At 58.3% G+C, this 11803-nt stretch overlaps 1 protein-coding gene across 1 annotated transcript; it reads right to left on the bottom strand.

The window, feature by feature from the left end:
• Positions 1141-11049, bottom strand: HCRTR1 (hypocretin receptor 1). Its single transcript, NM_001043346.1, is given in 8 exon segments — positions 1141-1612; positions 3299-3420; positions 5030-5256; positions 7262-7377; positions 7729-7972; positions 9119-9297; positions 9480-9817; positions 10973-11049. Coding segments are annotated over 7 exon segments (1278 nt in total). The 5' UTR covers positions 9679-9817; positions 10973-11049; the 3' UTR covers positions 1141-1421.

Genomic DNA, 11803 nt, shown 5'->3' with positions numbered 1-11803 from the left:
CCGGCCTGTCTGGCAGCCACCGCACCTCGGTGGAAATGTTCATGTGAGCTTGGCCGGCGAGTCACCTGGAGAGCGGGCGGGATGGAGTGCTCGGACCACTCCCTCCACCTGCTCTGCCTGCGAGGAGGGGCGCCAAAGCAGTCCTGGGCTGGGCCCCTGGCAGGAGCTGGGTTTTGCCCCACTTCTGGACGGGCGAGGTCATTAATCAGGTTAAGCAGAGCGGCGCACGGCCGAGCCGGCCTCTGCCAGATGGACATCTCCCGCTCCTCCCAGCAGAGAGCCCTTCAGCCTGCGTTCTACCTCCCGCTCTGGCAGCAAGGAGCAGGGCCTCCGGCAGCCCTCTAATCATCTTGGTGGCAGACGGGGCACGTCTAGCCAAGTCTCTGGCTTTCTCTTTTCATCCTGTGAGTTCATAGAAAATAAATGCCAGCCCTGATTTCCAAGAAGGTGAAGATAACACTCAATCAATCTGTTAACGCTGCTGTCCGCCCACCCTACCCCCTTACCTTCCATAGGCCGCTGGCCCGTGAGCAGACACATGTGGCCAGGATCGAGGTCCTGGCATCAGAGGGTCTGCAGTGCGTGAGGGGGCAGCAGCGGGTGCGTTCTGAGGCCTGGCCGGGGGCCACCTGGGACCTCGTGTGTCAGGGAGGAGAGGTGGGAGCGGTCAGAAGATCGCTGCATGCCAGCGCTGCCTTGTCTCTCCGCTCCCCCAGCCTCCCACCTTCTCACTCCTAACCTAAGAAGCACAGATTTTGTGCAGTGGCAAGGAAAGGGAACATTCAGTGCCAGGCTATTAATTACAGTTGCTTCGGGCCGCTGGCCTCCACGCCAAATGGCCCCACGGAGAGTGTCTTATCACACCCCCAAACCTACGGGGTCTAGTCTACGGTGTGTGCGCTTGGCATGCAGTGAGGATGAGGCTCAGACTAGTTCACACTGGCCTCAAGGAGCGGCTGGCCAAGCGCAGCCTGGACTTCAGGGAGCCCCTGGACCAGATGGAAATGCCCGCTGGGACCCTTATAGCAGACTCTGGGGAAGACCTGTAATTGGGTAAGGGGGGTCTTTGGGAGGAAGGCCAAGCTCTGGAAAGATGACAGGATGGATGGTACTGTGGGGTATGGCCAAGCGACAGGAATACAGGGATAATCTTGTTCATTGCACTTTACAGTTTGCAAAGAGCTTTCCACTTTCGTAAGCATGCTTAATCCTCACATCAATCCCGCTTAGGCGACACAGCTCAGAGAAGGGAAGTGACACTGCCCAGCGTTCAGCAGGCAGAAAACCAGAAGTGCAGCCCCGGTCTTGCACCGCATCCAGCAGTCTTTCTACAGGAGCAGGGGTGGGTCCCCCAGGAGCCGGAAAAGCAGCCCAGGCAGGGAACAGTTTGCACCTCCTGGAGCCACCGGGATGGCCCTCACTCAGGGCAGCACCGTGGTGACGCTGGTGAGCACCACGTGCTCTGAGATTTTGGAGACGGAGCACCGGCTCTGCAAGGACAAGGACTTGTGGCTGGCAGAGGAGCGAGGGCTGGGGGCCTTCAGGGAGCCGCAGGGACCCAGGCCAGGCAGGCAGCAGGAGAAGGCAGCCTTAAACTGCTCCCGGAATTTGCCTTGGTTGAGAGACAGGAGACACAGCCATAAGGAGACGGATGCGGCAGGAAGGGGCCTTGGGCCCAGGGACACCCACGCAGCTCCAGCCAAGCTGCCTGTGAGGGGCGGAGGGAGGGGCAGAGCTGGGCTGGAGAGAGCCCCAAGGCAACCTCGTCACTGCCAAAGAGAGTGAGGACAGAGGCTCTGGAGCTGGTTCCCAAGGAGAAATGCAATTTTCATCTGATTCCTTGACTGCGCTCTGGCTCTGAGCCCGGCTCCAAGCACGGTGTCTGGCTCAGGGGCCCAGGCCACCTCCGCCCTCATTGGGTGTAGGTGGCAGGGCTCAGGGCTCACCATCTGTGGCTAGGCTTAACCCATCTCTGCCCCCAGGTGATGAAAATGGCAGCAGCCCTCACACAAGGCCCTGTGCCAGGTGCCTGAGCTTGTCCCCCCAAAAGTCAGAGAGGCTGGAGTCCTCTATCCTCACTCCACAGGGGAGACACACAGAGGTGCAGTGGCTCGCCCAAGGTCACCAGCTAGAAATTGGACCCCGCTGTAATTCCAGAGTCCTCCGCTTAAAGGGGTGGAACGTGGGGAAGGAGGGACAACTACGGTCACCTGCACAACCAGAGGACACCACGAAACAGATTCTGGCTGCAAGTGAATAACCATGTTTCATCACCCCATAAGCCTCTCCGGAGCCCAGGAGAGGGCCAGGCACACAGTAGGCATTCAATAAATGCAGAGCAAACAAAGGGATGCTTCCTGACACGTCCTCCACCACCTCTCATCTGTTCTCTCCTCCCATCTGGAAACCAGCAGGCTCGCCTGTGTGGAGTTACTCTCTACTCTCAGTGAGGGTTTACCATACCGACCCCAGCCTCTTCTTTAACCTTTCAGCCTTTTTGCAAAGATGGTGCCCAGGCTCAAATAATCATATGGTCAGTTCTCTAAGGCCTGTCCGAGTCAGAGGTCTGGTGAGTCACCCTGCTGAGCCCAGGGAGGGGGCTGGGCTGGGGGCCTTTCCACCTTGAGACTGGGAGGTGCTGGGAGGGGGTGGGGACTGTGGGACAGCCCAGAGAGGAGGCCCAGGCTGGGGGCAGGGGACCAGGGATGCCTGGACTTGCAGAGGGGAGAGCGAGAGGCCTGGCGTTAGAGGCAGGTGGATTCAGGGGTAGCCCCCTAAATTCTGGCCACTCTGCCAGTAAGCATCTAGCTGCGTGTGGGAAAGCTGCTCCCTGGCCCTGGGCTGCCTCTCCTGGTGGCCCTCCCTTCTCCCTGATGCCTCAATTATGCAGTCATCTTCTTAGATGGAGCCTGTGTGGACCAGGCTGGCTGGTTGGCAGTCCTGCTGTGCATGCACCAGGCAGGAGTGGACGTGAGCTGGCCTAGCCCCTGCCCTCCCACCCTCTCACTGGGCTGCATAATTGGCAAAACTGGGTCCTGGTACCGGTCACCTTTCTCTGGCCCCTGTTGGGAGTGTGGCCTGTCTCCCACTTAGGCCAGGGCTTCTGGGCGGGGCCAAGCTGTGCCCCGCCCTCCAGTGGGAGGTCCCAGAGCAGAGTCCCGATCCCTGATCCCCGAGGGGTGGGGGAGCAGGTGTCTCCTTCCCTGCCAGGCTTTATTCGGCCTGGATAGGAGGTGGGGAGACTGTTGTCCTGGGGATTGTTGCCCCCTTCAGTCCCTGTGCCTCCCAGCCCACTCACCACTGAGGAAGTTGTAGATGATGGGGTTGGCGGCGCTGTTGGCGTACACCAGCCAGTGGGAGAAGGTGAAGCAGGCGTAGACGGCTTCCCGGTCACTGGCTTGGCGGAACATCCCGAACACCCTAGGACAGGGGGACGAGACACTCAGAAATGGGGTAGAGGTGTGTGTCCGTGTGTTTGCATTGGGCAGGGGGGGGTCACTGCCCTCATCTAAGAGACAGGAAAACCAAGGCTCAGAAAAGGAAGATGAGTTGATGAAGGTCCCATAGCTTGTGAATGGCTATAAAGTACAGGAGTCCCACTGCCTCTTCCGTCCCCCTGGGGTAGGGGGGCTTTTCCTGGGCCTCTGGATCTGGAGTCCTGACCACAGTTTGGGGTTATGACCAGAGTGGGCCTAGGCACAGGGACCAGGATACCTCCACTCAGTCACAGGCTATCGATACCCTGGGCCTCCCCCAACTTTATTATTTTTTTTTTCTTTTTAGGGCCACACCTGCTGTATGTGGAAATTCTCGGGCCAGGGGTCAAATAGGAGCTGCAGCTGCAACCTACGCCACAGCTCACAGCAACACCAGATCAGAGCCACATGTGCAATCTATGTGGCAGCTTACGGCAATGCTGGATCCTTAACCCACTGAGCCAGGCTAGGGATTGAACCTGCATCCTCACAGAGACAACTTTGGGTCCTTAACCCGCGGAGCCACAACAGGAACTGCCCCCTCCACATCATCGTCCATCCTCACAGCAGCATGAGTCATAGACATCATCCATTTTTCAAATAGGGAAACTGAGGTTCAGAGAAGTAAAGTGATAGAGCCAAGCTCACACAGCCAGGAGGCGGCCAAGCACAAACTCACAATGAGATTGTCTCTTGCCAAATAGCCCTCGGTCCTGCCCTGCACCCCATGGCAAACTTGCTGTTCTTCCAGACACCTGTGGGCATGGTCTCTCCCTTCCTTCAAGTTTCTCCCAAATGCCACTTCCTTAGAGAGGCTTTTTTTTTTTTTTTTCCTAAACCATTACATCTAAAACAAAAGATTAAGGAATTCTCATCATGGCTCAACAGTAACAAACCCGACTAGTATCCATGACAACGTGGGGTTCTATCCCTGGCTTTGCTCAATGGGGTAAGGATCCGGCGTTGCTGTGAGAGCTCTGGTGTAGGTCACACACGGGGCTCAGATATGGAGTTGCTGTGGCTGTGGCACAGGCCAATGGCTACAGCTCTGATTTGACCTCTAGCCTGGGAACCTCCGTATGCTGTGGGTGTGGCCCTAAAAAGATAATACATAAATAAATATTAAAAAAATAAAAAGGTTTAAAAAAACCCCACCAACCTGTCACTGTCACTCTCTCTGCCTTTTCCCCTCTTATTTGTCTTCATAGCAGTTATCACTGGCTGACGCTAATATCCATCCATTCTCTCTCCCACTAGAGGTCACCTCCATGAAGGCAAGACGGTATCCTGTGCACTTGTTCACTCTGTTCCTAGCCCCTACAATCTGAGGCTCGAGTGAATCAGAGAGAATTTTCACAGTAGCCCTAGGAGGCAGGCCAGTTGTTGTTCACATTTTGCAGAGAAGGCGATTGAGGCTCAGAGAAGAAACACGACTGGCCCAAAGTCACACGGTGGATGCGCGGTGGCGCCAGGTCTTTCTCCAGAGCAGAGAGAGCACCTTCCTTGCACCCGCCACCTCGCCCCACCCGCAGCCACGCCCCACGTGCTCTCACCTCTTGAGGACATTGAGGACACTGATGGGCAGGTAGCAGAGGGCAAAGACCAGCAGCACCACCATCAGCATCTTGGCCGTCTTCCTCCGAGCCCGCATCTGCTTCACCTCGGCCAGGAAGGCACGGGCCCGAGGCGGGGGCTCTGCACCCGGGCCCTGCCCCTGGTCCTCCAACTGGTCCGAGGGCCGCTTCCAGTTCCTCACCAGGGCCGAGGTGGTGCCAGGGATCTGTCCAGCACACACACAGACAGCAGCGGTGGGTCCAGCCCCTTGGGTGGGTCATTCTGCTTTGCTGGGCCTGCTCTGGGCTGGACCCTGGGACAGGGTGGCGGTGGGCAGGGGAACAAACCCTTGCAGTGGGAAGGAACCTAGTGTTCATGATAAAGCCCAGCACTCGACTTGAGGGCACTTCCATTCTCCATCTTATTGTGATGTCACCCACAACATGCCTCTTGGGAAGGTATTATTGGTCCTTAGTTATAGATGAGGTAGGGGACCCTTGACAAGTCCCCAGGGTCACAGTCTGGGGCCTGACCATCCTCCAAGCTACCCCCCCTTCCTTTTATTTATTTATTTATTTTTTTTTCTGTCTTTTTGCCTTTTCTAGGGCCGCACCCTCGGCATATGGAGGTTCCCAGGCTAGGGGTTTAATCGGAGCTGTACCCGTTGGCCTGCGCCAGAGCCACAGCAACGCGGGATCTGAGCCACGTCTGCAACCTACACCACAGCTCACGGCAACGCCAGATCCTTAACCCACTGAGCAAGGCCAGGGATTGAACCCACAACCTCATAGTTCCTAGTTGGATTCGTTAACCACTGAGCCATGACGGGAACTCCTGCCCCCCACCCCCATCTTCCTTAAATCGCCACTTACATCCTTGGGGGTAGGGTGGGTGATGAATCATGCCTCCCCCTGGCCAGCTCCTGACCTGGGGAAGCTTGAGCAAAGGGTGAGCAAGCAGGCAGCATGGAATGGCCTGGTCCTCAGAGTAAATGTCCCAGCCTGGGTCGGTGCCCATAGGCCTATGATGGTGCCAGGCTGCTGGATATCCTCAAGCCTCTCCCACCCTGGACCCCTGAATCACCCCAACAGAAGGGCCCAAGGCTAGGTTTGGGAAACTTGGGGGCTAGGGCCAGCTCAGCCATTGACCTTGGTCAACTCACTTTTCTTTTCTGAGCCTTGGCTTTCCTGTTAGTTAAGGATATTGACTCCTGCCATCTTGACTAGGGGACAGCGAGGAGCAGATGGCAAGTGTTGCTGAACTGCTCGGCTGCTGGAGTTCTGGCCGGCCTCGTCCCCTGCCCAGGCACTGATCCAGCGCTCACTCCCACCAGTGCCAAGGGCCTCTGAGCACTCCCTCCCCTGGCCCAAACCCCCACAAAACCTGCTTCTGGTCAGTTTGTAACAGAGGAAAGAAGCAAGGCCCTGGAACCAGAAGGTTCTGCCATATTCATTGGCTGTGGCAGATGGTTGCCCTTGGACTTCCTGTCATGGCTCAGGGGTTAATGAGCCTAACTAGTATCCATGAGGATGTAGGTTTAATCCCTGGCCTCGCTCAGTAGGTTAAGGATCCGGCATTCCCGTGAGCTGTGGTGTAGGTCACAGACGTGGCTCGGATCCTGCATTGTTGTGGCTCTGGCGTAGACTGGTGGTTACAACTCCAGTTGGACCCCGAGGCCTGGGAACCTCCATACGCCGCGGGTGTGGCCCTAAAAAAGACACACACACAAAAAAGATGGTTGCCCTCACTCAACATTCATAAAGTGGGTAATGCTGGTTCTGTGCTTAGACAGTTGCAAAGACACTGCAAGCAAAGTGCCTACTTTTGGGAAGCACCACGGAGGCGCTATCGTTGTGGCGGCCCTGAACTGAGGCTTGGAAGCCCGTAGACCCAGATGTCGGTCCCCGATCTTCACTGCTCAGGGATTGGATCTCTGGGTCTCAGTTTTCTCATCTGCGAAGGTGGGAATCGCGCAGGATGGTGAAGAGGATATAGGACGAGCTGGGAGGGCCTGGGACAACAGCTGGAAGCTACTGAGGTTCGAATGCTGACTATTTGGTTCCAGGGAGGCACCAGCGCTTTGGACCTTGAGTGCGACAGGTCCCTGGGCCCTGCCTCTTTCTGGCTGCAGCCAGGATGGCTTGTTCTGGAAGACAGAGGATTGTCTACTCCCTCAGACCCGTAGCCCTGTCCCCTCCCAGCCCAGACAGTGACACTAGAGTGGGCCTCACCTGTCGGCCCCAGAGCTTGCGGAAGATCTGGAAGTAGGCCATGGCCATGAGGCCCAGCGGGGCCAGGTAGGTGACGATGAAGAAGCAACTGTGGTAGATCTTGGGATAGAGGTCATCTATAGGTGCCAAGAGAGACAAGGGTTGGGTCCATTGTGGGAGCCCCCAGCCTGCCCTGCCTTGCAGTGCCACCCTGCCCTGACTTGGGCCAATGTGAGCAGCTGAGCCCCATTCAGGCACCATGGCAGAGAAACCCTAGCGTTGCCCAGCTCAGGGTGTGTGTCCATCCTGGAGGGGATGCTGGCAGATGTCTACACTGGAGGAGGTACCCACCCTGAAGACACCCCTGCTAGATGCCTGCTCTAGGGTATGTCCCACCCTGGGAGGGCCCGCCCCCAAAGTGCCCTGATAGATGTCTGCCCTGGGGGTTTGTGCCCCAGAGGTGCCCACTTCGGGGGTGCCACCATTACCTGCCCAGCGTTCATCGCAGACAGAGAAGAGCCGGGTGCGGTTGGCTAGTTCAGGCAGCACGCTGCTGCATTCCATGACGGCAGCCTGGGGCACCATGACAGCCAGCGACACCGCCCAGATGCCCAGGATGGAGCCCCGGGCACGCCGGGCAGTGCTCTTGAACAGCAGAGGGTGGCAGATGGCATACCAGCGGTCCAGGGCGATGAAGCTGAGAGTCAGCACTGCCACTGACACAGACACGGCCTGCTCGGTGGGGACACGAAGGCAGTCCTTTAGGAGACCACGTGGGGTGAGTGATGGAGCTCGCAGCCCAGAAACACCAGGCAGCCAGGTGCAGTGCAAATCCTGACTCCACCACTTATTGTTGTGTAGATTTGGGCAGATCACTTACCCTCTCTGAGCCTCATCTGCATCGTGGGAATAGATCAACTACCGGATAGGATTCTTGTGAGAATAAGTGAAATTAGGGATGGAGAATGTCCAGCTCCAGACCTGGCACATAGTAGGTGCTCCCTGCTATAAATAACCAACACTTTTGGAAATAACTACATACCAGGGACTGTTCTCATTATCCTCACAACAACCCCTTGAGATGGGGACTCTTACCCCCGTGGTACAGGGGAGGAAACTGAGGCACAGAAAGGTTAAATAATGTGCCTAAAGTGAATTTCCTCACCGGCCTGGCTTTATTCTTAGAGTTACTCGATTGACTAGAAAACCTCAAAAGAAGGGGAAACCCAAGAGGCATTTCCCTCTGCCCTTCCTGGGACCCCAGCCCTTCCCCAGGCTATCAGGGAAGGAGCCTCATTCTGGGAGGCCTGAGGTGTAGGTGGGCACTGGCTCCAGGAGTGCCCCCTGCCCTCTGGGATAGAGGGAGGGGGTTGAGGGATGGAACCCCGGCCTCTGCCAGCCCTCCTTTCACCCCACCAATCCCCCTGGACATCCTGATTCCCACCACGGCAGGGGGTGAGGGGAGGCCCTGGCCAGGGATTGGGGTGGGGGGGCTCTTTCCAGCAGGCCTCCTCAAGTCTGGGCCCCCTGGGATGGAGGAGCAGGCACAGGACTCTGGCACGGTGAGCCTGAGCCTCTCTCCTCCTCTGTGTGCCCGTGGACCTGGAGATACCCGTCCATGTGTCTGCACATGGCTGTATGTCTGTGGGTGTGACCTGGAGGGGACCTCTTTACGAGGATGTGGGGCTGTGTCTGTGTCCTTGAACATCAGGCCTGGTGGTCTGCCCTTGCTGACAATAGAGCGTGACACTGCCGAGGTACTGAGCCACGGCGTCCGGTCTGAAAGTCGAGTCAGAGGATCACTGAGACTGCGCGAGGCCATAGTTTCTGTACTTGGTGTGAGAGGGTGATCACAAGGGGGACCCAGGCAGGGCTCACCTGTAGATAGGGGATGACCTTGCAGAGGGCGTGGCCGAAGAGCCAGGATTCCGTGATGTCTACCAAGAGGCTGGCGGGCAGGCAGATGGCTGTCACCAGCACATCTGCTAGGGACAGGTTGACGATGAAGTAGTTGGTGACCGTTCTCATGTGGTGGTTCCGCCACACAGCTAGGCAGACTGCAGGGTGGGGCCAGGAAAAGATGAGGCGGGTGGCAGCGTCACACCCAGTCTAGCTGGGTTGCATCAGAGAGACCCTTACCCCACACTACCCAGTAGGGACTGGGGAGAGGGGACGAGAAGCAAGACCCGCAATGCCTCCCCATCCCCAGCAGAAGCACCACAGGGACCCAGACACCTACCCAGCGTGTTGCCCACCAGGGCCACGAGGAACACAGCCACGTAGGCTGCGATGAGAACCCACTCATACTGCTTCGGGTACAGATAATCGCGCCACAGGTAGCTGAGAAACTCCTCTTCGTAGTCCGGCGGCACCAGGGACGGATCTCCGACACCTGTGGGGACCCCCATCTGGGGCCCTGGGGTGGCTGAGGGCTCCATGAGCTCAGGAGCTGCTGCGGCTGATGGGCATCCTGGGCTCTCCTGAGACCAGGGAGCACTGGGACCAGGCCTTAGCCCACTTGCCTCGGGGGTCCCCGAATCTTGCACTCAGGCCTTTGGGGTCTCAGCCCAAAACCTTCTGAAGGAAGGAAGGAAGGGAACATTAGGGAGGGTGTCAGGCAATTTGCAGATAAGCTCCTTCTTAATTTCACAGCCATGTGGGGATATGGTGAGCCTGAAATTGATGGAGAAAAACTGATCTGCTTCGCATCCAAATTACATACCAGTTGGGTAACTTATTTGCCCTTCTCAGCCTCAGTTTCCCCATCTGTCTCATGGAGTAAAACTGAACCTGCCTCACAGGGCTGCGGTGAGGAGTAATGAGCTCTAATGTATGCCTAGTACTTTATCTGGAGACTGGCACCGGAAGCCAGCTGCCCAGCCAGTGTCCATTGCCGTTACCAATATTAAGAGCCCTGCTGTGCAGAGTTAGAAGTTCAGAAAGGTTGAGGCCCTTGCTCAAGGACACAAAGCTACTGTTCCAGGGCTGTCAGTCCACCAAACACCACGGACTGGAGAGGAAGCCACCAGATTGCAAATGTTCTCTCATTTCACAGGCCTGAAAAATGGTATGCTTTTAGAGACCCAGGCCCTGCCTACAAGACCTGCCAGATCCTCCCCCGTGGGGACACACACACACACACACACACACACACACACACACACACGGTGGAGGCGCAAGGAGAAACTGACAACCTCCCTGAATGCGAGGGAGGGCCCCAGGCCCAGCGGCTGGGCGGGTCAGTCTCCCACCCACGCTAGTCCCCATTTGAATCGCGCGGCCGCGATGAGCCCTGGTGGCCGCCAGGGGTCGCTGGGCCGGCGCTCAGGCCTCCCTCTCCATTCATAAATCCGGCCTCGCACCCCACCCCGCCCCTCCTTGCTTGCTCAGACCCCTCCTTCCCGCCCCTGGGCAGGGACGACCCCGGAAGCGTGTAGAAGGGTTACGGATGCCTGTAAGACCCCTGGGGGAAGAAGAGGGGGCTCTAACCCCCCACCCAGCGCCAGTGAGACCCGCTTGCTCAGCAGGACCTCCCTGCACCTCGGGGGCTATGGGGGCTGCAGTGGAGGGAGCGAGAGCGAGAGGGGTTTTTAGGAGCCTGTCCGGAGGAGGGCAGAGCCTGCTGGGGACCCAGCCTCCCAGCACCCAGGTTATCTCCGGAGAGTCTTGACTCCCACCAAGGGTCCTCTGGAATCCCCCACCCCAGGCCCGGGGGTCCCCCAAGCCCCGCACCTGTTGGCTCCGGGACCCCGGCGTCCTCGGTTGCTCGCCCACCCGACCTTGCACTGTGACTTCACCTCCCCGCCCCGAAGGCCGGTCTCTGGGGGCCGGGGCGGAGGGAGGGGGCCGGGGCAGCCCCCTCCCAAGGGTGCGCTGCCGAGGCTCCCTCGGCTGGGCGCGAGAGCCGGCTCCAACGCGGGCTGTGGCTCGGCTCCGGCTCCGCCAGGCTGCGCGCCGCGGGGAGGCGGGGGGGGGGGGTTGCGAGGCGGGAGGGGCAGGGCGGGGAGGGAGCCCCCAGCGGGTCTCGGCTGCAGGTCTCCTAGCCGCGAGACCAGAGACCCGGAGGGCGGAGGGAGAGGCGCGTTCCTCCTAGCCCCCGACCTCACGCGTCCATCTCACCTCCATTCATGTGTCCATCCGTTCATTCATCTGATTCTCATTCATTCAACATTTATGCCTCCGACTGCTCTGCGTTCAGAGCGCACCTACTGTGTGCCCGGCGGGCTCCAGACAGCTTCGCAGAGCCACAGTGCAGAAGTGGATCCCAGCTCCACCTCTCCCCGCTGCCTCACCTAGCCGACGAGGATGATGGCACAGGTGGGTCACCGGGGTGAGAGAACGTCGCCCGCACCGCCTCCAGCCAGGCTCTGGCTGTTGCTGGAGCAGCTCGCTCCTCGCGATGCCAGAAGGCCCTTCTCGCCCATCTCGCAGCCTCCGATTCTATCTGCTCCCTAGTCCTTTCTGTTCATACCTACTTTCCTCCCTCCCAACACAGGGACAGTAGGTGGGGGTAGGAAGGGGGGTGCCAGAGGGCTGATGAATTCACGAACATTTTCTAAGCTG

This window comes from Sus scrofa, chromosome 6, assembly GCF_000003025.6.
Source record: "Sus scrofa isolate TJ Tabasco breed Duroc chromosome 6, Sscrofa11.1, whole genome shotgun sequence".
Classification (NCBI taxonomy): Eukaryota; Metazoa; Chordata; class Mammalia; order Artiodactyla; family Suidae; genus Sus; species Sus scrofa.
This window is presented reverse-complemented; position numbering and strand designations above follow the sequence as displayed.